The sequence below is a fragment of the Vipera ursinii genome, assembly GCF_947247035.1.
Source record: "Vipera ursinii genome assembly, chromosome: 1".
NCBI classification, from domain to species: domain Eukaryota; kingdom Metazoa; phylum Chordata; class Lepidosauria; order Squamata; family Viperidae; genus Vipera; species Vipera ursinii.
In genome coordinates, this window is record NC_139512.1 from 106,237,781 (window position 1) to 106,263,595 (window position 25,815).

Here is a 25,815-nt window from a genome sequence, read left to right on the forward strand (position 1 = left end):
AAAGAACTGTGGTTAGAAGTATATAGGGTGGGGAAAATGAAACTGCTTCGTTGGAACAGCTTGTACACAGATAGGACTCCCTGGAAGAGGAAATAAGAGCATGAAGCAACCATGCTCACCATTCTACCACTTCCTCTTGCTGTCTTCTTTTCCTTTGTGTTAATATCTTCCTCATTTTTTTCTAAGTTCATATGTGAAGCAAGGCCTTTAACACACAGCTTGCACGATATAATTTACAGTACCTCGGGTGGTTTGAAACCATGAAACCGTGTATTCTTTCTTGAACAAAGTTAGTGAAAAGAAAGAGATTGCCTTTAAGCAAGAATCCTCGGATTAATTACATTAAGCATGTGGAAAGCTTAGAAAATTTTAAGAAGCTCATATTTTACACGTCAATTGAGAAATCAATTATTCCTGGTTTATTATGCATAGGATTGCAGCCTGAAGCACTGAATAGATGCAGAAATATTGTATTCTGTTAGCAAATGGTAGCACTTTAAATGATTCTCCACAGCCAAATATTTCTCTAAAACCAATGATCATCTTGAATCTGCACATTTATCCCCCATGTTATGTTATGCTAGTTACTTAATTTGCATGTCACCCAATCCAGAGGTCTTTAAACTTCTGTGGAAACTCATAAAAGTGGGTCTGAAGATGTGAGATATGCTTGTAATCTCATCCGTCTTGCATGTTAATGTTCTCTAAACAGGCCAGTTCTTGTTTTACAGAAGGACAGCCATAGGAAAAGTCTTTTGATTCAAACAAACATGGCCATATTGTTTTCTTGACAAGAGCATAGAAGTGGCTTCTTCTGCTTCATTGCCTTCTTCCAGTACATATCTTTAAATGTCTCAGTCATGTCTACTGTAATGTATTGGGATTTTTACTTGAACTGATTCACGTGTCTGTTTGAATGCTGCTTAAGGTTGCTCAATGGTGTGTCTGTATAACGGTCACTGACTAAGCCAGACTTGTTGTCTCCAAGAAGATCATTGGTTGATTTGGGGTGGGAATGGGTTCCTTTAAACCTATTGGCCACTGCCTAGTGGCCAACCATATAAGTAGCTGCGCAGCAGCCTCTGTTTCAGTTCTGTTCCTGTTTGCCTAAATAAAGCATGTTACTGTTTGCAACCTTCCATCTCGCTTACTGCCTTCCAAGAACTGGCTACACAACATCTACATCTCTGGAATTCTCTGGAGGTCTCTCATCTAAGAATTACCCAGACAGACTGTGACTTCGCTTCCCAGACCAAACTAAGTTGACCAGGTGCTGCCATCTGCTGAAGATGGTCCTATTTCTCTATCTCCAAGATATGGAGCATAAGTGGCAAGATATTGTACAGTGCTGTGATAAATTAATAACAGTAGAATAAACCTGCAGCAGTTACATAGCTTTATGTGTAATTCTAATTGATATAGCCATCATTAAGAGTTACATCATAGGGGTTACACGTAACCCTCCCCTTTCAAATATGTACTTTTGCCACCTGGTTCCCAATTCTTGTATTGCACAGGTTGCTGAATATCACATTCTTTGTACTTGACAAGAACTTTTGTTTGGCACAAAATGGCTCATTATTCAATGGGACTCAAAGAAGTATTTAATATAAATCAGTTATAAGAGTGCCAAGTTTCACAGTTTGGTACAAATTCCCTGAAAAACTCTTGATTTTAGTTCCTAAGTTTCACATTCTGGATATATCTTTAGCCATATGTTATATTTATTATTATTTTGTTCTGGGGTTTCAGCCTGACAAAGAATATACAGTAGTCAAGTCAGCATTCTTAAGAGTAGTTGTTCTGTCATGAGCAATTGGCTCCACTTGAAGGTGATGACTGCTGCCATTTTCTGTTCTTAAACTGTCTTTCGGGGAATGATTTTTATAGCTAGCCCAGGATCTTTTTAAGTTTTGTATATTGCTTCACACATTTAGATGGGAAGCAGCAATCCATTTTTTTAAAAAAACTAAATCAAAAAACATTCTGCTCCCACTCAAATTTCTGTATGTATGTATTTATTTATTTATTTATTTATTTATTTATTTATTTATTTATTTATTTATTTATTTATTCGGTTTATATACCGCCCTATTCCCAAAGGACTCAGGGCGGTTTACAAGGCAAAATTTAAAAACAATCCAATATAAAATAAATTAAATTAAGTCTAGCCACAAAAATTAAATCACAATTGCTGTTGATATATGAAAAGATTCAAAAAGCTTTTGCCATAACCACCACTGCTTTTTCACAACCACCACTGCTGTTTAAGGTTGGGAATGCATTTGTGATATTGGGGGATACCTCAAGGAACAGAATGCAAACAAAGATTGTGGTGCATGGGCAAGCATGAATAATCCCAACACATCCCATCATCATCAGGGCAGAAGTATGGGTGGTGTGTCATGAAGTAAAGCATAGAGAAGAATTAAAAGTGCAGTCTATTGCCCTTCCCACTGTCGAATTAAAGTACTTTCCTTCTTGAGACAGCATAAAGTAATAATGGTACAAAATGTGCCATGCACATTGCTAATTCTTATCCTGCCACTGTTATATATGATTCAGGTCATTGGCAGATTGGTTGTCTTGACTGATGAGTTGACCGCTTATTACAGGCAAGGTGTTAATTTTTCTCCTCCAGTTTTCCTGTCACTGACATAGGGAAAAGATCAACCAATGCAACAGAGCAGCACAAACGGGATGGGTCTGACTTTGGGGCTCCATATAAGCCTAGTTTATCTGCTCCTTCTCTTACCTCTCATTTGGACATCTCCCACATTTAAAATTATATGACATAAAGAAACATAAGAGAAGACACCAATGCAAAAATAATTCCAGAAAGATAGAAGATTGGCCAACTGGCTAGATTCTGTAAAAATGGATAGAGCCTTGGTGGAGCAGTGAGCTAATGCCTCCTTAAGTAACACCAGCTGCCTGCAATTAGTGCAGGTTCGAGTCCCACCAGGCTCAAGGTTGACTCAGCCTTCCATCCTTCCGAGGTAGGTAAAATGAGGACCCAGATTGTTGGGGGCAATTAAGCTGACTTTGTAATGATGCCGCTTGGGGGTGTGTGTGAAAGCCCTAATAAGCAGGCATATACATAGAATGAAGGCTATTGCTAAGCACATTAATTTGTGCTGAGATTGTAAGCCGCCCTGAGTCTTCGGAGAAGGGCGGGATATAAATGGGATTAAAATAAATAAAAAATAAAAATAATTGAAATTGAGTAACTGGTGGCAAGCTGGTCTTTCATTTCAAGGGGAGCTTGCTGGAGAAGGGGGTTAAGGGTTAGGGTTAGGGAATCCAGGTAATCTGGAAAATAAACAGCAAAGATCCAGGTTGACATCTCTTGTTATTTTGTGGACATTGCAATGTAGAAATCTGTGGTTGCAGCACTTAAAAATAGATTCCCACTGATGCAACTATAAAATAATTATAATATGGAGATGCAAACAAAATAGCAATTCTGCAGATGTTCATGCCATGCATTATGATTATGACACTACTGAGTGGGAGAGTTGCGCCATTTTGCCTACTCTATTCTTGCTTTGGCAGCACCCAAATGTGAGAACTTGCATTTCATGTAGCCCAGTCCCACACTCCAGCACTTGCGTTCTCATTCTCTGGCAGCTAGGGAAGAAGGCAAGTTTGCCACAGCAGGATGGAACATAGAAAATGGCAAGCGGGATCTGTATTTTACAGCATTGCAGACAGTGAAAAACACAGCATAATGCTAAAAACATCTTGAGACAGCAGAAGGGTGAGTTTTTGATTCCATGTAACTGTTCCTTATGCTTTATATGCAGTGAAATTTAGACTCAGCAGCTGCTTCTGATTATGAAGTATGGAGTTTGAAAGAGAAAAGGAATTGTAAAGATAAAAAAAATATGAGTGAGGAATTATCTCAAAAGAAAACATTGCTGGTTAAATTCCCAACATTCCTTCATGCTTAAATGATACTTATTGTTGCATTTATTGATTTTACTATTTTTATATGCCACTCCAATCACTCTCAGCAGTGTCTAGTAAAACAACATTTCTCCTGAAGGGACTTCCAGGAAACAAAGGGACAAGTGAAGGCAGCTCCACAATGACCATGACAAAATGAAGAGTGGGTGTGACTAGACTAACTCATTCTTAATTCTTCTTTGGACAAAAAAAGAACTTGAGATTACTCACAAATGCTCCAGACAGTTCCTCTTCATGAGGAACTATTTAGATTTAGAACTTTGAGAGATGAGAGAATAAACATTTTGCTGAAACTGTGGTTGACACTTTTAAAAGGACACTGGATTCACATACTTCCCTCCCTTAACACTTTTGGAAATAGTTTGTTAACTGCTTTTCAGCTATTAGGAGCCTCTGGATTGACATGTTTTACAACACTGGGTGAGTTTCCTTCAATCCTTAGTGAAAAATGTATTAAACACAAGTTTAAAGACATTTTTTTCTTTTGTAATAAACAGCAAAAGAGTCATTAGAATTTTGATTTTTGGGAAGCTACAAATAGACTAGGGTTCCAGATGGGATTGAAATTAATTATAAGAGTGCTTCCTGTGGAAAATGTTTTTTTTTAAATCTCTTTTTTAAAAAAAGAAACACAATAGGATGAGACTTTGGAGTCTTGGTGCTAGAAGGAATCAGAAGGAATAAAAGTTTACAATTAAAGAAGAACATTTAAATCTGACTTACTAGTTTAGACTAGGACAAAATATTTTAACATTAGACATTTTTAAGCAATGGCCCCAGAAGTTAATTTTAAGAGAAACAGACAGACTCTACAGATAAATCCTATTTAAAAAGATGTTACGGAAGAGGAACTCATTTTACTGGACAAGGCTGAGACTAATCTGAAAATAGTTTTAAAAATGACAGATTATAAGAACAATATGGAAAAAGACGTTGGAATGGATATATAAATGAAATTGGGTGATGTCTTAATACTGTAATTAAAAGGGATATTCAAATAACAGACCCAAGGAGTTATTTGGATAATTTTTTATTTATTGGATTTACAAAACAGATTTGGTAAACGTTTGAAGAATTTTGTGAGAAAAGAAAACAAAGAAAAAATGAAAATAAATCAACTTTCAGGACATTATATGAAGGGACTAAAGATGAAAGGGACTAAAGATGAAAAGTTAGTAAAAGGAAGGAATATGAATTGGTTTATTTGGTCAGTGTTAAAATAGAGATGCTGTTTTCTCTGATAACCCTTAATGGACTTTTGCTGACCAGGACTGAATGATGAGGCTTTAAGGATATGTTCACAGACAAGTGATGGGATATGGGAAGAAATCATTTGTTATATTTTAAGAGAATGTAATAAATTACTAACATTGTTTGTACTTGTGGTGAACAGGGAAGTAATTTCTTTATATATTTCTTTTTTTATTTATTACATTCTTATTTTTTCTTTCTTTTCTATTTTTCCTTCTATTTCTTCTTTTTTGCACTTTCTATTTTTTCTTTTCATTTTTCTTTTTTTTACTTTGTATTCAGAAGATGGTAGAGGACAGGAAGGCCTGGAGGAACATTGTCCATGGGATCGCAATGGGTCAGACACGACTTCGCAATTAACAACAACAATTCGTTTTTATTTTTAAATTTTAATTTAATAGTATTATTTTTAAAAAGAAAAAACAGAAGTACTATTTGCAGAGGAAGTAAACTTGAGAAATTGCAAAGCAGATCTCAACACCATATTAATTTTCACGTCATCAAAGATTCATCTTTGCTTCCTCCTAGTCATGGCAGGAAGATACTCTGATAGGCATTTTTAATGATCCTGTCTGCTGATGTTGCCTTTGTCTCATCCCCAGGGCTTTTTTTTCTCATAGAACGCTCAGAACGGAGTTCCAGCACCTTTTTTGGATGGAACCTTGTAGGGTAGGCAAGGCGGGATGTATGACATGTGTGAGTTCCAGCACCTTTTTCTTTTACAAAAAAAGCACTGCTCATCCCTATCTGACCATGAAAGCAACTTAAGTTCATCTTCAGCTGTTCCAGTGTAAAAGTATTTTCCCTCTTCAACTGACACAAGCCTTGCTACATACAGTACACAATCAATGACGTTTGTTTTGTTGCTGATTTTGTTGATGACACAGTCACTTCTATAAGCCACTTTAGACACCTGTGTGCATGTCCCCTTCTCTCCAGTGACTGGATATTACCTTCTACGGCCACTTTTGTTTGGGATATGATAGAGATCAGACACTTTTTTTTCTGCAGAAGCACCTGCCTGTGTGTGCAATGCCTGTCTGTTGCTTATTCAGCTTTACTCAGGTTTCTTAAATACATGGGTTTAGTGCTTTTTATATTTGTGGGTTCAGTGCTTTTTAAAACAGACTAGAACTGTTTGTTGAAAACATAATGTTAGCTTTAGTTTGAAAGAATATTGGTTTTGTGTTTAAAAATAGAACTACCTCTCCTCGGAAAAAGCATTAGTCCTGTGTTTCACGGAAAGCTGATTTTTAAATCAGGGAAGAAAGTCAGGTTCTCCCAGGTCTGCATTGCTGATTCTATCCAAAATGTGTGTCTTACACATGTTTACTGCTTCTGCCAGCAATGAGTGTGCTGTTTGTATTTTTTTTTTGGGTAGGGAGCTGCCATTTTGTCCTCCTTCAATGCCATTTTGCCTACTTACCAGCTTAGGAGATATGGGAGCTGTGGGGGAAAAAGCGTTCTGTCTGTTTCACTTTTAGCCCATGTGAAAGTCAAATGTGGGACAGAGGGACATGGGGTGACACAGAAGGAGCCCTTAATGTTCCTTGCTACTCCTCCATCATTCCAGTGATCTGTCATGATAGCTATTTTTGAACAAGGGTCTACGACCCTTCTGGAAGAACATTTAATCCATACCTCCAAATAGCCCAGCTAACAGGTTGATGGACTAAAGAAAGGGTGTCCGATGAAATAAAGGGAGTTTTGTGCAATGAACCAGGAACCATCAGTTCTCCTTCATGTTGCATTCCTCCCCACCAGTCTGTAAGCTGGGCTATTTTTGGACATAGATTTAATACTCTCCCAGAAAAAGAGTAGACCTTTGTCTACTGAGCTTGAGTAATAGGTCACTGGTAGAAAGAACCTTCACACCAATGACCTGTCACTTAGGCAACTTAAAAGGTGACTAAAGCCTCCAATCCAATCCTTCCCCTCTCAGGCAGCCTCTTGGGTTGCCCCCTAAGCATGGTTACACGCAGTGGTGGGATTCAAATATGTGAACAACCAGTTCTCTGAGTGGATGTCGCTTCCGGAAGTCCATTCTGGGCCTGGGCAACAAAAAATTAGCTACCGGTTCTGCCGAAGTGGTGCAAACTGTTTGAATCCCACCATGGGTTACACATATTAATGACGCATCAAGGACACTATTCTTTCTTCCACCAGTTGGTGGCAAGAGGTGGGAGGGGAAACGCATCCAGGAGAACCACTAATCACTGCACCTGAATTTTCCTGCATGAAAACTATAAAGGCAGCTCCACTCACTGTCTCAGCACTAAGGCAGAAAAGGGTTCAGCCATTGGGGCAGTTTAATTTGTGCCAGCATGTTTTCTCCCAGTTCAAGGACTAGAGGATAGATATCAGTACAGTCATAGGAAAGAGCCTCAGAAATGTGTATTTCCTGTCCTCAGAGTTTGAAAAGTTGACAAAGAACTCTTTAGATTTAGAACATTCTGACTGATTCTTCCAGATCCCTAAACATGAAAAGGGTTTGCTTCATTATCCTGTATCTGGATGTTTTCTTCAAACGTTATCAGTGAAGCATAAGGAAGTAGTCAGCTTTGGAAATGTTTGTTTTCAGCAGCATACTGAATTATCTCTTTCTAAGCAGAAAACATCCCAGGAGACTAATCATCACCAGTTCTTTCTGCTGCGTTGTTCATATATTATAAAGCTGATCCCGCATGGCAGTTCTGGATCTGGTTTTACGATATGCAAGTGAAATCTCCAAGAAAATATTACAATCTGTATCTACAATACAGATGTGCTTTCTTCCAAGGCAGTCTCTTCCATTATAGCCTCCCCTTCCTAACCCATCTCTACTTCATACCCACTAAGCATGCTTTTTCCCCTCCTCCCTAAAAATTCCTTGTATAAATGTGGCATGGTTTTGGTACTTCTGCAGATCTCATAATTTTCCTCAAGCCTCCTGATATTTCCCAAGTGTGTGAGAAATGCCACTTTGGCTACATATGGAATGGGAGACAGATAATTGAGTTCCCGTAGAAAATGATCGCATGGGAGAACAAACAGTAGGAAAAAAGAGCTATTGGAACTATTAGTTCTGTGGAAGAAATGGGTAATGGGTAAAATTTAATTGCCAGCTATATTTTTTTTTCAATATAAAAGTGTTGGTGATCTAGAAGAGGAAAAATAACCACTGGGTTATTTTATTGCTGATCATGGGTTGCTTTTCAACCCTTTCTTGGTCATTTTGCAGCATATGTACTGAATAGTTTTCCCCTTTTTTCCTATAATTCTAGAATACACCTACATGACAAAAATAAGAATATATTTTTTTTCCTGACTAGACTGCAGACTCTCAGGAATAATCTATCAAGTCCATATCTGGAGAGTGGGCAGAACCAATGCTAGCTTTATTTAGGAGTGAAGTTAAAACTAGGCGATGTATCCTCATCCTCTTTTCCATCTCTCTGTCTGATTTTCACTCTTCACTTCTCTCTCATCTCTTTCCTTTCTTCCTTTTATCCTTTCGGCCTAGTATTGGGGGATGTACAAGTGCCCAACTAATTTTGCAAAATCTTTACAAAACTAGCTTTTCTTGCTCTTTTCCCAACTCTCTGCTCCTTTCACATATTCAGATATTGTATCTTTCTACCCACATACCAACCATAGACAATATATTAGGGTTCAGATACGTAAAAGGAAAAAATGTTTAGGAGCTGTTTCCATTGCCACAAAAAACTAGGACCAGAAATAGGCTTAATGGGTATAAATTGCAGCTACTTGGGTTTTGTTTAACTATAAGGGAAGACATTCTAAAGGTAAGATCTCCACAGCAGTGGAACAGTCTGTCTATTAACGTTGTGGTTTTGTTCTCCATCTCTGGAGGTTTTTAAGAAGAAGCTGGACAACTGCCTCTCGTAGATAGTTTAATTAATTTTCTTGCAAATTGCAGAGGATTGGACTATATGATGCTTGTGGTCCCTTCCAACTCCATGATTGTATGATCAGACAGATAGAAGGACAGACAGATGTAATCCATGTTAAGCCCTGAGTGGATGCTTCAGTTCAGTTGACCCTTATGTAATAAAGCCGTACTCTACTTCCAATATTACATCAGAGCCTCCCTAATACAGGGAATCTACCATTTAGCTGGCCTTGGAAAAGCAAAGTGGTCTGCATTCAGAAGTGTATTTTACTGATGCAAGACTATCATAATGCAAATTGTACTACCGTATATTATAATCAATGTATCAATTGAACCCATTCCACAGCCTAAAATGATAGAAAAACATTAGGTTGGGATAAATTACAACTATTGCCCTGAAGGTTCCAGCCAATCCCCTTTAAGGAGGACTTTCAAAATCATGGTTTGGATGCTACAACATCCCTCTCCTGTGTCTTTAAATAATTTTCTTCTGACAATGTAGGCAATTGAAGAAAGGCTGACAATCTTATAATAAACACAAACCTGTATGAGAAGAGGCATTTGAATGTTCAACTATTTAGGATTTAGAGTAAATAATATTTATACTTTGAAATGAAGTCACAAGGGAGAAGAAGTAAATGAGAAGTAAATTGCAGATGTGATGCATTTGATTATACTTGCCAGAATTCCAGAAGTCATACTCTTATGTTTTCAAATTATAGTCAAGGCCCACAGAGAGAATCCTGCAGGAAGCCAGCTGAGAAATTATTAGAGCATGGATGACTGTTGCAAAATTATTCCTGTCCAGGGTTGGCTATAACTTGATAAACCAGGCAACTTTAATAAAAGCATTTAACACTGCTGAGGCCACCTGGTTCTCTGGCAACAAAGCTGGGCCTAGAAACAGCTCCCAGCTATGGGCTTACTTTCTTGGAAGTAATACAACTTGACCAAAATAGATTGACTCTGTGTGTGTGTGTGTGTGTGTGTGTGTGTGTGTGTGTGCGTGCGCACGCGTACACATATACACACACCAGGCTTCATCTAACCATAGAACCTCTTCCTTCTCACCTTATCCAGGCATCTTCACATCTCCCTTTATTCAGATGATAGAGAGAAATGGGGTTTGAAAGGTACACACTCTGAATCACATGGAAATTTGCCCAAGAGTTGATGAGCAATAACTTCACAATAACTGTTTTTGTTGCTGAATGAAATTTTGGGATATATACCCTTCATGCTGTTCCTTGCTAAACCCTTTGGACTGATCCAGAAGAATGGAGAATTGCAGGCAATCATCATCCTAATGCCAGGGCAAAATAGGTGCCAGTTTGTTCTGACTATTCTCAGTACTGGGAGTTGCTTCCCATAGGAGAAGAATTGTTCAGTTAACATGTGAATGCATCTGAGAAACTATTCACCCATTCATGAACAATTCCTGTCATTTTTTTTATCATCCTGTTGCCACCTACGATTATCCTCCAGTGTTTCAGAAACATTTGATCATTTGCCATAAGATTTAGTTCAAAAATAAATCTGAGTGCAATAGCAAACTTGATGGCATTCAGCTTCGGAAATAGTTCTCAGTGGTACAGTTAATTTACTGACGGGTTCTTCATGTTGCTTTCCTAAACATCAAAGGTAATTTCTATCTATGAGAAAATTTATGTACAATTTCCTTATTAGGCAACCAAAGCCCAAGTGACACACAGCCCTTTCATGCCTGGACTTCCCAAATCTTAAGATAGCAGCCATACTTTCAAAGCTTTATTTACATCAGTTTTAGTTCATGTTGCAACACCAGATACTACCAAATGACAAGAGTTAATGAAGACTGAATAGTTGAAGTGCATACAACTACCTTTGTTGTAAAATGTATTTAAGGATCTTGTGGCCTAGTACCCAGAAATAAAAAGGGGTCAGACAGCAGGTAGGCTCTGTATGGTGGGCTGCACTATGAATGCAACTGTGTCATGAGGAAAGTCATCCCAAAAACAGCGCTGTAAAAGTTTGCAGAAGATTTGGATAGGCGTTAGGAGTTGAGCAGATCTCATTACTCGCCTTCAAACATCTTCTTCCTGCCCTCCATTCCAGACTTTTCCTCAATGTTTTTCCTCCAGTCACCCACATCACGCAGGTCCTTCTCCTATGGGAAGACAGGAGATAAAATGTTATGGTTGGCTAGTGCCTTTGACAGGGCTCATGCAGGGGGCAACCCTTGCCTTATTGATACGATGTCTCCCTGGGGAGAAAAACCCTCTGTTCATTCACAGATGACTGTCAAATGTGCTAATATTTATTGTGGTGGTTCACAAGTTTTCATCAAGAAAGCTGGAAGCTTAACAACACATTCCAAAAGAGTGAAATGTTCAACAGACAGTAAATTGGAAAGAAATTAAAACTGCCTATCCTGCTGAGAACTCTATAGTATTTTGGATATATTACAGTCAGAAAGCCCATTCTTACCATCACTGACTGCATTTACAAACTTTAGTAAGTCATAGATTGTTTAATGAAACACCATGGTTCACACAGTGCACTAAACTATATATTATTCTTTACATTCCACATTGGTTGAGTTCACGCATAATGATGGTAAAGCTGCAAGCTGAATGTCTCATCTACCAGTTCTCTTATTACACCATGTTTGGAATCTTCACTATTAGAAGTCTTTAAAAAAATATTCAATATATACTGTATCTCTTTCTCTCTCTCTCTCTCCATCCATCATCTATCATCTATGTCCGTCTATAATCTAATGTCCCTGTGTTCAATATGCTATGACACAATTTGTAGCTGCTACCTCTCTAGAAATCTGCAAGGCAAGCTTCCTGTATGCAATCTGGAAAACTCATAGGGAGACTTTCTTGGAGGGAAGGATCTATCAGTTCTGATGGAACTTGAAACAATTATTAATATCTAATTTTATTCTGTGTTTCACATATTGACTATCATATTTAATAATATTATCCTTCTAGCAGGAAGCCCTAAGTGACAATTAGGCAGAAGGAGGAGGTGATTTTTTTAAAAAAAAATGATTATATTAACTATGACCTCTATCTTAAATGATGTCATTTAATGTATTGTTAAATATTTCATTTTATTTGCAAGTCAGCAAATATAATCAAATACCTAGTAAGCATGATTGGCCTTACTTAGACAACATAGGATTCTACTTTGACCTTGATTTGAAAGCTTTCCCTGATCTAATGCATATCTAACTATAGCACACAGTGTACTCATTCAGTATTAGAATGTAGAACATAGAATACCAAGATTGGACGGGATTTTGGAGGTTTTCTAGTCTGACCACCTGCCCATGGCATGAGACCCTATACCATTCTGGACAAATTGCTGTCCAGTCTCTTCTTGAAAACCTCAAATGAAAACCCCCCACAACTTCTGGAACTTCTGGAAGCAAGCAGTTCCACTAATTATTATTTTTTTAATCCCATTTATATACCGCCCTTCTCCGAAGACTCAGGGCGGCTTACAATCTAAAGCACAAATCAATGTGCTTAGCAATAGCCTTCATTCTATGTATATGCCTGCTTATTAGGGCTTTCCCCCCCCCAAGCGGCATTTTTACAAAGTCAGCTTATTGCCCCCAACAATCTGGGTCCTCATTTTACCTACCTCAGAAGGATGGAAGGCTGAGTCAACCTTGAGCCTGGTGGGACTCGAACCTGCACTAATTGCAGGCAGCTGGTGTTACTTAAGGAGGCATTAGCCCACTGCTCCACCAAGGCTCTTTGTCAGGAAATTTCTCCTTAGTTCTAGGTTGGACCTCTCCTTAATCATATTCCACTTGTCCTGCCCTCAGGTGCTTTGGAGAATAGGTTGACCCCCCCTCTTCTCTGTGACAGTTCCTCCAGTTGTGGAAGACAGCTACCATATCACTCTGATTCCTTCTCTTTATTACAGACCCAGTTCCCTCAAATATTGGACTGAACAGCCAAGGTAAATATTGAGGATGATAGATGGCTGAGCATAAGTTTAACATACCCAAGCCATCAAGTTATTTGGTGGTTTGCAGTGAAATTCCTGAGAGAAGCATTTAGTTTAAAAGCCAAGCCACAAAAACTACAACTTTTCAACTATCTAGGTACCTTTTCAGTGTCTTCCTTCTTGACTTGCTTCAGATTAGCTCTAAGATCCATGCAGACTTTGTGTTTGGAACCCAGAAGGGCCCGCAGCATAGCATCAGCAGACATGCGGACTCTACGCAGGGGTGGCCTCTTGAATTTGCCCCTCAGGTCAAACAGTTTCTGGCTCAAATCTTCAAGCTACAGACAGAGTTGAAAATACCCAAATGACAAAAGAATGGCAAAGGAAGGCAAAATCAAATTTTAAACAACGAGCTGCCAGAGAAATCCAATCCATAGTCAGAAGAGAATCTGACTAACTCTAAGTATATTGAAACAATAGGAGCAAGTGCTTGTGAAGACAAAGGGAAAATAATATTAGAAGAGTTACAGAAAATCACACACAGGCAGTTCTGCATCAGCTGAAATAAAATGCATACAAACCCCCTCACTTTGCACCTTAACCTCAAATATCTTCTTTATAATCCTGTGCTTGGAATTTAATTACCTCTTCAAATAAATAAGCTCACAATTAATCTGTATATTATAAAAAAGGCTTCAACTATTTTCCCATGGCTCTTCCTCTGGGTTAACCATTTTGCTTTTTTGTAACTAGAATGGTGTGTGTGTGTGTGTGTGTGTGTGTGTGTACACAAACACACCCCTGCCAGACTTTTTTGCTGTTGATGTGGATGCATATATTCTGAGTGTTTTCCTATCCCACTTACATTTACTAGGTATACATCTTAAATGTTTACTAAAATGGAGAAGATGAGCAATGAAGATACAGTCTATCTAGGAACATAAGTCCAGCTATTTAATAAAGTTTTTTGCTCTGTTCAATCTTTCTAGCTCAAAGTTAGCTGCAATGTCAAAGTAGCCTACACTACTTTGAGCAAAGGAGGGTATCCAAAAAGTCAAGTTGGTAGCCCAAACCATGTGATCAGACTCAACCTTTTTGTACAGTATATGTGTCACAATACTTAAATATTTAAAGGGGTGTGGCTTTAATTGCATCATTCAATTGCACCTATTTTATTTATTATTTTAACCCCATTCCTCATGGCCACAGTAAATTTCAACCCACTTAGACACAAATGATTAGAAATTGCCCACACACTCAATAGAACATACTGTATGTATGGATGCTGTAGTAAGATAATTACCTCTTTGGTAGTTTTCTGTAATTTAACTTCTGTGTCGTATCTTTCTTCATCAACTTGCTCTACCTTAGCATGAAGTTTTTTGCACAGTTCCTGTTGAGAAAGAACAAGTGATTATTAAAGAAGGTTGCTCAAACTTACTTAACTTTTTTTCATGCCAACCTTCCTAATTCTTCTGCAGACTTGTATTTGATAGATGATATGTTTACTGTAGATGTGCAGTTTCAGAATTACTCAGTCTATTCTACATCTTTATTTTCTTTTGATTCTTGGAATTAAGTGAATATCCTCTTCATAAGTCAAGTAAAATTATATACGATAATTATGAAGAAAGAGGTAGAGATATAGTGAATTGGTCCTGCATCACACTGAGAAAATGTGAGGTATACCAAGCCAACAGTGTCTTTAGGGATGGGATATAAACCCACAGTAAGGGACGCAGTGGCTCAGTGGGTTAGGATGCTAAGCTTGTTGATCAGAAGGTCGGCAGTTTGGCAGGTCGAATCCCAAGTGCCACGAAACAGAGTGAGCGCCTGTTACTCGTCCCAGCTTCTGCCAACCTAGCAGTTCGAAAGCACGTAAAAATGCAAGTAGAAAAATAGGGACCACTACGGTGGGAAGGTAACAGCATTCTGTGCACCTTTGGCGTCTAGTCATGCCGGCCACATGACCACTGAGACGTCCTCGGACAAATGGCTTTGTCTTTGGCTTTGCAACGGAGATGAGCACCGGCCCCTAGAGTTGGAAACGACTAGCACGCATGTGCGAGGGAACCTTTACCTTTACCTATACACCCACATAACCCAGGTTGGTAAAGTTTTAGTCTAAACTATTTAGTTTTTAAAATGATGTGATATAGTTAACTGTTAGATCAAAACAATTAGATGCCTAAAGATGTTTCAAATGTAAGGCTGCCTGGCTGATGTATATACAGAGCATGGACTTCTGGGAAGAAAAGTAAGGCATAAATAGAGTTAATAAATGATGGGATTCCCTGTCACTTTGTGGTCACTGTTTTGTTTGGGGGATTTTCAAGGCCATTCAATTTGGTTTGGCTGAAGAAGAAGCAGGAGGAGCTGCCTTTCAGCAATTCATTTGCTATTACTTTGAGATTCAAATACCATAAAAAAATAAAATAAAACCACGTGAGATCTGAACACAACAGGACATTGGGGAGAATGAATGTAACTACTTTTTTTAAAAAAAAAAGAGGTCCTCAATCAGGGAAAGAAATGGGAGGGAATGCTCCATAAAAATATGAACAGCTGTAACCCAATGTCTCACTGTAATTGTACCTGAAATCCTATAAGCATTAATAGTTGTATCATCTAAAATAAGAGTACACAACTTTAAACACTCCCTCCCCCCAAAGCGTTGGATGTGACATTATATCTCCAAAATTTGCCACTGAATTTTCATATCGGATGCAACCAAAGGGGAAAATATTAAGAAAGAGGAATATTCATGTTAATTCTGGTTAACATAAGCAAAGATGTCCACAGAGATAGTTTTTAAAAATGGCATCATGAGCTGGGATCAATTATTATTATGTGCTGCCCGGCATTGTAATTACCATCTTGACTTTTTAAATTATACCCTGCAGACACCCCTTATATAAGTTTAATTTTTTTCAAATCTAGTTTTGGCTTAACACCACCAATATTTTGGAGTTAGGCTTTTGGTTTGCAGTTCATGGACAAAAAAGGTTTTGCACATCTTTATATGAAACTCAACCCGGCCAAGACCGAGTGGCTATACGTACCGGCATCTTGGGTAATCCAGGATATTCCATCTTTGGTTATGGGGGGAGAGGTGTTACCCCCCCCCCCCCGTTGAAAGGGCGCACAACTTAGGCGTCCTCCTGGATGCACGACTCAGTTTAGAAAATCATATAGGAGTCATGGCCAGGGGGGCATTTGCCCAGGTTCGCCTGGTGCACCAGTTGCGCCCCTATCTGGACCGAGATGCCCTACGTATGGTCACTCATGCGCTCGTTACCTCCCGTATAGAGTACTGCAATGCTCTCTATATGGGGCTGCCCTTGAAGACCACCCGAAGGCTTCAACTGGTGCAGAATGCGGCTGCGCAGGTTGTGATGGGAGCGTCCCGATACTCCCATATTACACCCCTCCTGCGTGAGCTGCATTGGTTACCGGTTGTCCTCCGGGTGAGATTTAAGGTGCTGATTCTTACCTATAAAGCCCTACATGGCTTAGGTTCGGGATATTTGCAGGACCGTCTGCTGCCAGGAACGACTGCCCATTGCCCTGTGCACTCACACAGGGAGGACCTCCTCAGGGTGCCGTCGGCCAGACAGTGTTGACTGGCGACCCCCAGGGGGAGGGCCTTCTCTGTGGGGGCACCTGCCCTTTGGAATCAACTCCCCTTGGAGCTCCGGATGGCCCCGGATCTCTGTTCTTTTCGTTGCAACCTTAAAACATGGCTTTTTCAACAGGCCGACCTGGACTGATGAAAGGGAGGTTTTCTTAATTTTGTTTTATTGTATTTTTAATTGGACTATTTATGGGACAATTTGATTTAATACCTTTTAATGTTTGTATTTTGTGTTTTTATCGTTGTTAGCTGCCCTAAGTCCTTTGGGAGATAGGGCGGCATACAAATCTCATAAATAGATAGATAGATAGATAGATAGATAGATAGATAGATAGATAGATAGATAGATAGATAGATAGATAGATCTTCATCACTGGTCCTTCCACACTGAGAAGCATCCTCAGCAAACTGCAGTTGGATCAAAATGCAACATAAGCGTATTGACATTATTACATAAATGCTGCCCCGAGATATTTACTTTCCTGATCCCTAATACAAACATATAAATTTAAGTTTTAATATCACATAAACCAAATTAAGAACACATATTTATATTTGGGGATGATGGGTCTTTACTCTTTATAGTTTGCAAATACCTAGTGTGGAAAGAAACTAATTGTCAGATCAAATCAGCAAATCAACTAATGCATTACACATGAAGTTAAATGTTCCTGTTCTTGCATATGGGATGAAAGGGATTAAATCCTTACCTGCAGTTCTTGCATGGAACTTGGCAAGTGCAGAGGTGGACAGTGTTCTGCAAGATAATTGGCTTTTTCTTGTTCCTTAGCTACAGCTTCTTTTTCAAGCTCAGAAGCAGCAATCTGGAGCATAACACTCTGGAAGATAATGTTGGAAGAAGTCGAATTACATTGACAGAAAAAATATTTATCAAGGAAGAGAAGGCATCATAAGATGTATAGTTGTGCCCAAAACAGCAATCACCTCTGCTAACATCAAAACAAAGGTCAGGGCTTAGAAAGCAGCACAGAACAGAATCAGTATAGTCAGGGCTTTTTTTCTCATAGAACGCTCAGAACGGAGTTCCGGCACCTTTTTTGGATGGAACCTTGTAGGGTAGGCAAGGCGGGTTGTATGACATGTGTGAGTTCCAGCACCTTTTTCTTTTACAAAAAAAGCACTGAGTATAGTGGTCCTTTAACTAAGACAGAGGTTTTCAAACTTAGCCTTTTTATGACCTGTGGACTTCAACTCCCAGAATTCCTCAGGCAGCGTGCCTGGCTGAGGAATTCTGGGAGTTGAGGTCCACAAGTCATAAAAGGACCAAGTTTGAAGACCCCTGATCTAAGAAGTAAAACATAGGACAAGAATAAGTGATCTATGGTCTTCCAGATGTTACTAAACTACAGCTCCTAGTAGCCATCAGCACTGGCCAAATGGACTGGATTGCTACTATTTGTGGCTCAACAAAATATGAAGACCATCATTTCTCCATTCCTACATCTAGAATGTTCATTCATGGCGAGGCTACACCAGGAATTCCCTAACAGATTTTCAGCAAATCACAATCACTCAAGTCTCAATAGAAGGTGTTTAAAATAAAATGTGTAATTATTCAGGATTATTAATTATGTTCATCATTACTAGGTGTTAAGCACAATGTCCATTAGTTTAATGAACGAAATACCCCAATCATGTAGGAAGATGGAATGAAAGTCTGAACATAGTAACATAGTGAATTTGTCCATAAGCAAGAAGTTTTTCCCAGTCACCAGTAGGTTACTGGTTGTAGATCTTTCCAGAGCATTTTCCCCCTGAGATTAATTTGATATCAGAAATTACTTCAATAGCAAAATGCATTGCTGGAATGGGGTGCATGGAAGGTAATTGGTATGGGGAGAAACGTCTTCCTCAGGTGCCCTCTTCTTTTAGGAACGAGGGAAGGGAATGGAGGGAAGGGAATGAAAATCCACTCCTAACACTTGGGCCAGACTTGCATTTAAAGTATTGTCAGAATTGTCACCGTCACAACTAACCCTCAGCTCCTATACTTGAAAATGGGACAGAAATCTTAAACTGTTCAAGAACTTGAAACATTCTTTGCTAATGACTGACAGCAGATATCTGTATACATGTTTTCTTCTGTCTCAGGTGCCCAGACATTGTTTGCTAGACATTCCAGAAGAAAAATGCTGCATGGCATAGGACTTTTCACAATTACCTTCCTTCTCCTCTAGGAGAAAGGCAAGAAGGCATTAAAGTAGCATAGCTTTTTAAAAATGAGCTCCACAAATAATATATATATATGTATATTTATATATACCTTGAGGTGCTGCCGGCGGGCAGTGATAGCCCTCTTCTTTTTCTAAAATTAGGAAAAAGAAAAAGAAGACTTTGAGCTTTTACAGTACCTTTTCCACGAGCCACATTTTTGCATACATATTTCCTAGAAATCTGACTGCCCTTCCCATGTAAACATGTGACAGCAACCCAAGAAAAACATCCATAGTTGAAGTAGACGACAAACCCACTTCTCTTCTGTCCTACCATTTGCTATTCAAAATTCTCTTTTCTCAGACTTGCTTTCACAATTCAAAGTGGTGAAAAGATTGAATTACAGTCCCTCACACTCTAGGGACAGGAAACAGTCAAGTCAAAAATTGATTCCTACTAATATTGTCCTATTTCTACTCCTGCTATCTTTTTTTTCAAATTAGCTGATATAGATGTCAAAATGTGTCCTTGAATTGTAAGAACTTTAACTTCTACAAATTGACTACAAATTTAACTTCTACAAAATATATGGTTGCCTACAAATATAGGCAACCATATATTTGTCTCTAATGGTTTGGTGTAATGGGAATAGTTACTCATGTTTTGAATAGCTTCATATGCTGCTTGTTGCACATTCATTTGAGGGCCTCTTATCCAAGTTAAAAATGTTTAAGAAATCTGATAAGGTCACTTCAGTATGTGGACAGCTTCAGCTCAGAATTTGGCCTTTTGAAAGCCATGGAAAGACCTGGCTCAACTTTAGTAAGCTTTGGTCAAATCTATCATTTGTAGTTATATGTTTGCTCTAAGATGGCTGTTCCAGAAACCAATTGTGTAACAGCTCCTCTTGTGTATAGATATTCCAATTCAATAAAGATGAGATTAAACAAAATGGAAGCTCTGAAGCTATTAAAAAAAAGAAACCCTGTACATTAAAGAGACTTAATTAGATGCAGAGCTGTATTATATTCTCTGAGTTATTAGATTAAGAACTCCTTCAGTTTGAGCTCAGTGTATTATGTTGATTCTGGAACACAAAAAGAGTTTGCTTATGTCAACCTGGACCACTGGTCCCTCTAGCTTAGCAGAGTTAATGTTAGGTTTTCAATTAGAGCTTTCCAGCTTCACCTGGAAATGACCAGGATTGAACAATTAGATAGGAAATATTTAGGTCCCAATTTGATTTCCATAAATTCTGTCATATCTGTACCCATATATTTTTCATGTTATACAGAAGTAAAGATAATTTTCCCATAAATTATGCTAATCAGAGACTTAACTTTTATACTATAATTTTTCTTCTCTGAAAGTGAAACAATACCTTTTTCTGACATTTTGGTCCAAAGGCAGTAATGATTTGAGTAAATGCCCAGAACTGAATGCCAGGATATTCCTGTATGCATACATGTGCTCTACCAAAGAATTATGACACTCAAGATAGAGTTTCCAATCATTGCTAAAGGCTGGAATTGAATCTACATTAAACTCTTTTCAAAGGAAGCAGCCAATCTACATTCTCTTTATGAAAATGATATATTTTATATTTTTCCTGTGAAACCTTTGAGAATGCAGCCAAGCATTATAGTATTGATATCTGTCAGCTTGTTTGTATTGACACACTGGTTTTCTTTACTGATTTTAGCTGGATATTTGAATGCAACTTACTATTTGGCATAATCTAGCTCAATTCAAGGTAAGAAGGTTGGGAAGAAAAAAAAACTAATCATGATTTTTTTTAATGTCCCTTTCACCAATTCAATACCTCCTGGTAATACACAACCTTAGAAAAGCTGTTGGTCTAGAATTCTTCAAATAATTTACAAAGCAATTACATAAAGAGAACAAATATCATTAGAGATAGAGCAAATTCTTCTGCTACTAAAAATTTGCTCTGGAAAACAGGATTCCAACTGTAGCAAAAGTAGTTGTAGAAGCATAACAGGGAGGGGCAGGCAGCATATATTCTAGAAGCTTTTTAGTTCAGCCTGTAAACATCTTCAGATTTAAGGTTGTATTTTTTTATTTCTTATTAAGGTGAGGGACATGGAAGTTTAAAGAAGGAAGGATGAACTTGGCAATTGATTTCATCCTACGTCCTCCTTTAATAGCTCTTCAGATAGCAACTTTGCAAATCCTTCAAGGCTACCCACACAATTTATAAGAAAACAGATTGCCTTATTACAGTGCCATGATAGTCACCAGGAGAGAAGGAACCCTTGAGGTATTGTCTATTTAAGCTTTTTAAGTTGCTTTAATAGCTTTTTATTATATAAGGAAAGCTGTGCTTGGCAGGATGACTTGTATAACTGTAGTTATCTGGTCCATGCAGTGTGTAGAGTGGTCCAAGGAGACTCTTTAAGAGGAAGGGCTGCATCATTCTTCCCCTACTTTACTGCTACAGCTGTTGTTCCTTCACTGGGTTTGCAGTCAACATGCACTGCTTTCAATGGGTCTTGAGAGTGCAGAATTCTGAGGTATTAAAAGATTTAAAGCAAGTCATCTTTGCCTGAAGCATGCCTAGGGGCCTGCTCCAGCTGCTTTCTTGCATGGTAGGGTGGAACAGGCTTACTTTAGTCCTTAAATTTTTGCTTTGGGACTCCTCAAAGCAAAGCTTTGTTTGTTCATAATTCATCAGATTACTCAAAAGCTTTACCCCCAAGAACATAGAGGAATCCTTTGGAACAGCAAAGCCATCCTGGTTGCAGTGTATGAACGTCACTCTGAGCAAGGTACTGAGATCAGCATGCACTCCAGAGAACTACACCAACATTTGAAACTATGAAATAGCCACTCCAAGAAATGGAAGGAGAGGGACAGTGGGTGGAAATTTATTGTAATCCAAATATTTTACTTGTGTGCTACCTAAAATACCGATTGCGTGGTACTTAACAATAAGGAGTCATTAGTGAATGTTGTTCCCTTTTGCAGGATGTTGCAAAAAGAATATGCAATCTACTATCAGAAATGGGAAGGAGACCTTCCCTTGCTATGACAGTATATTCCCAAAATGGTAGCACTTTATTAAATTTTGGGAGTAAGATCAAATATTCATGTTGGGAACAGTCTCATCTACAGCCCAGCTCTTTTGATCTAGCTATTAAACATAAGCCTTCCTCCTATGTATGTAGCCCTTCTTCTTCATTTGCATAGATTGCTTTTCTGGATTCTGTTTTTTTTATCACCCAAGAATATGTGATGCAATGTTGGGAACAGTGATGTCATATCAGCTGGACTTTGGGCCAGAAATAGAGGGCTTCAGTATAAAACAATGAGTCTCAACCCAGCAGGATTGACTTTACCCTGATTTAACTAAATTAGTATACAGTGTGGGTGTCTGTTTGTGTGGGTGTGTTTGGGGGGGTGTCTACTAATCTATAAAAATAACTCTGTAATACAACTGAACTGAACTGGCATTTATAGGAAAAGATGAAGAAGCTAGAAGATCTGTTATAACTATCAACTATTCATTGCCCTTCAGTTTCTTCTACCCAAGAGAAAATTTAGATAAGTCAATGGTATTATCAAGTTAATCATATTCTAATTCCAAATTGAGTCCCCAAAATAATCAACAAAGTAAAACTTACTTCTTCGCTGATAGAGAAGAAGAGATGATCACAAGAAGAAAAGAAGGGAGGGAGGGGAAAAAAAGATCATTAGTCTGAAGGTCTGAAAATGAAATATAGGCACCATTATCTGAAAAAACAACCATGAGACATTAAAAGCAACACTGATAAATATTTCCAAAGGTTACGAGGTAGGAACAAAGAAAGCAGAGGAAAAAGTTCAGTGCAGGAATTCCATAACTGCAAATGCATTTCCCATCTCTAGATGAAGATAAGAATAATAATAAAAAAAAATCCACATGCCAGAACTCCAGGTGAATTGGGGCACAAAAAACTATTTTTTTTTAAAAAAATTGAGAATTAAAAACATTTGAATCTGTAGTTCATAAAAAAAATCCATATTGCAAAGACCAACTTACTCTGACATCTTGGTTTTGTTGATGACACCCTGCAATAAAGCAGAAGGAATAAGCTTTTTTAATAAAATTGAATTCTTCAGATTAGTAATTATTGGACACTGCTTTAAAAAGAAAACCAGTTGGGTGATAACTGCTTCCCTAACTCTTCTCCTTCTGTTGAGTGGAGACACAGTTACCACATCTATGGACAGCAGCCAAATGTGTTGCTAATCATAGCTGGAGAAACCATGGTCCACCAAGCCTTTCAGAAAGTTCCCAACCTTTATTCCTTTTTCCCTAGAAATAGTGTCTGCTTGAATAACGGCAAGCACTTTTTTATGGCAGGGGATATTTACGTACAGGGCAGCAAAATATGTTTTGAGCTTTAATCCAACATCTTATATTTATTATAAGGATTCTTGGCCAACGGCATCTTCTGTAGTCAATGTTTGCATACTTACTAGTGAGTGTGCTCACTAGTGCAGAGAATAACTATAACTTTAGGCACTACTTGTGTTTGAAGAATATCAGGATGATAAGGTGACATTTTCTCTGCTAGCCTCAGTCACCACCAATGTCCTTTTGAGTTGGAATAAGATGAGCAGTTAAAAGTTGCCTAGCAAGGGCATCCAGAAGGCAGTGGCAAGACTCCCAAAAGAAATCTTATCCTAAAAATGTGTAGGGACCTATCACATAACTGAGAAGAAAGTGCTTCTAAAAATGGCTTGTAAGGAACTGCAGCTGTCTCCTTGGGTTGTAGCCTTTTCCAGTCCCAATGGCACGAGTTGTGAGGGAGTCACTGTGGCAACGGCATGAGCCCAAAGTATGAGTGACAATAAGTTTGACAAAAAATGTCAGCCCCCACAGCTTGGGAAAGCGGCACAGCTTGGCTTCCCTAAAATGAAAAGCCATCTCTCCCTTCTAATTTTCTTTTTTGCCAGCAAATGTGAAAAAGACAGGCAGCCTAGTGTGATAACTTCCCCCGCTCCCTTTGAACAAGCAGTTTTAGTGATTGCTGCCTGCAGCCTCAAACTGCTTCTTGAACAGAGCATCCATTCCATTTCATTCTGCCCCAAAACCTCTTTTGGAAAAGTAAAAACTGATGCTTTTGGCCAAGCTTCCTCATCTGACAAGGCTGGATGAAGAAAAAACAACAACAAAAAAAACTCAGGTAAATTTAGCTAGCATGCAGATTTACATTTTTCAATTTTCTTACTTAGCATATGAGAGTTAGAACAGAGGAGTGAAGAAGAAAGGTAAGCATTTTCCTTCTGAAGTGCCACAAAACCGTCATTCTTGAAAGGAGTGAGAGCAGAAAGAAACAGAGAGGGGAGAATGTCGGATGAAAACAGGTAGGTTAAAAATGGGGATTGGGGAAGAAACTGGACTTCCTGACAAGTGATGGAGAACAGCTTTTTGATTCAATGCTCATGTTTAGATCCTTTCACTCAGCCAAGCACACACTGTTAATCTAAGCACCAGAGCACTTCTATTCCTTCCTTTTACTCTCTTAAAGGTAAAGTGAGATGAGTAAGAGACATGCAAAGGGCTCACCCAAGTCCCAAGGAGAAAAACAGAGAGCGCTGGTGGGAGGGCAGGTTCAACTGGCAAGCCACAAGCAGTCGGCTTCCTCTGGAGGTATAAATGGGTTTCTTAAACAGCTCAGCAAAAAAAAATCTCTCTTTAAGGGCATGAAGCCTTCCTCAGACCAATAGAGTGCAAGGATCCAGAAATACAAATCACCACCCTCAGTTAATGCAGTTAGGTTGGGAAACCTTCAAGGAGCCCTGGAGAAATCAGGCAATCCTCCTAAAGAGAAATACGAATGTTTATGGGTGGGTCAGTCATTGATTTTAGGCAACAAGTAGGGAAAATTAATCTGGTGAATGGGAGGGATAAGAAGATACACCCACTGAACTGTGCATTAATCGTGCATGTTATCTAAGTTCTACACATCCTTCCTTAAGAAGAGAGAGGTAGCTGTTGTGTAGTGAGTTCTGAAGAGCAGGAAAGATGCCAGGCAGATGAGTACAGAAGAATCATAGCTTTATTGTAATTAGAATGAACTGTACTGGGGCTTTTGGGTTAACGTTACACAATATATATAGTCCACATGCTCTGAACAACCAATCAGATTGAACCCATTATTCCCGCCATGTTAACTGTTGCCAGGCTGGAGACGTCCAGTCTGGGTTTGATTACCAGTTCTTAGTTGCCTGCTCATGTAAGATATTTTTTTATTATTATTAATTTTATAAAAGTTACAAAATAAACCCAGCCCACCCCACCCTCCACCCTCCCTCGCTTCCCAGAGTTGAATACAGGGTTACAAATAAAATAAACATAATCTAACTAACATTAACCAACTATGTAAGTAACCAAGTTCTTAATGCGCTTTAACTCCCTTTAAACTAAAAATACAAACCAAGTTGGAATATACATACCAATAACATAAACAAATAATATCCTTATTATTAAACTAATCAAAAATTTCACTATAATAAACTACTAATAAAAATAACAATATAAAATCTATTCGTAAGCTAAATGAAACTTTTTTTAACTTTTGACATTTTTTAATTTCATTGTAGCTATCATAAGGTACTGTTAGGTACTGTAACACTACTGGCAGAACAGCAGAACTGTCATTGGTGTCATAAGCCCCCAAAAGCTCAGTACATAACACCCCTTCCCCTTTTAAGAACAAATAATATAACCAATTACAAGTTTAAAGAATACAATTCACTCCCAACTTCCAATAAGTAAGTGAATGTTTGACCCCATTCATAATGCAACCTTCTCGGACGTGCTATGCCCAACTGCATGCAATGAGACTAATGACAGTTCTGCTGTTCTGCCAGTAGTGTTACAGTACCTAACAGTACCTTATGATAGCTACAATGAAATTAAAAACTGTCTCAATGA

The 25,815-nt window shown here is 38.5% G+C and overlaps 1 protein-coding gene across 2 annotated transcripts; it reads right to left on the bottom strand.

Annotated features, from left to right (window-relative positions):
* Positions 1-10,864: 10,864 nt before the first annotated feature.
* On the bottom strand, positions 10,865-24,490 carry TNNI2 (troponin I2, fast skeletal type). 2 transcript variants are annotated; one of them, XM_083356928.1, is made up of 7 exons: positions 24,445-24,490; positions 22,904-22,940; positions 18,979-19,020; positions 17,405-17,533; positions 14,364-14,453; positions 13,222-13,398; positions 10,865-11,258 (listed from the first exon to the last, which is right to left on the bottom strand). In XM_083356928.1, exons 4-7 carry the CDS (start codon positions 17,525-17,527, stop codon positions 11,166-11,168), a joined length of 483 nt encoding a protein of 160 aa, XP_083213054.1. In that variant the 5' UTR covers positions 17,528-17,533; positions 18,979-19,020; positions 22,904-22,940; positions 24,445-24,490; the 3' UTR covers positions 10,865-11,165. The 2 variants fall into 2 exon arrangements, with proteins under 2 accessions (XP_083213054.1, XP_083213055.1); XM_083356929.1 differs by lacking the exon at positions 24,445-24,490 and having other exon boundaries at positions 22,904-22,922.
* Positions 24,491-25,815: the final 1,325 nt, after the last annotated feature.

Excerpts from the sequence above, each read along its gene's own strand:
- TNNI2 (XM_083356928.1), bottom strand. The coding sequence starts at position 17,527 with ATGCTCCAGATTGCTGCTTCTGAGCTTGAAAAAGAAGCTGTAGCTAAG. Across the intron at positions 14,454-17,404 it reads GTTCCATGCAAGAACTGCAG|GAACTGTGCAAAAAACTTCA; the intron begins GTAAGGATTTAA and ends CTTTCTCAACAG. Across the intron at positions 11,259-13,221 it reads AGAAGGAAGACACTGAAAAG|GAGAAGGACCTGCGTGATGT; the intron begins GTACCTAGATAG and ends GTCTTCCCATAG.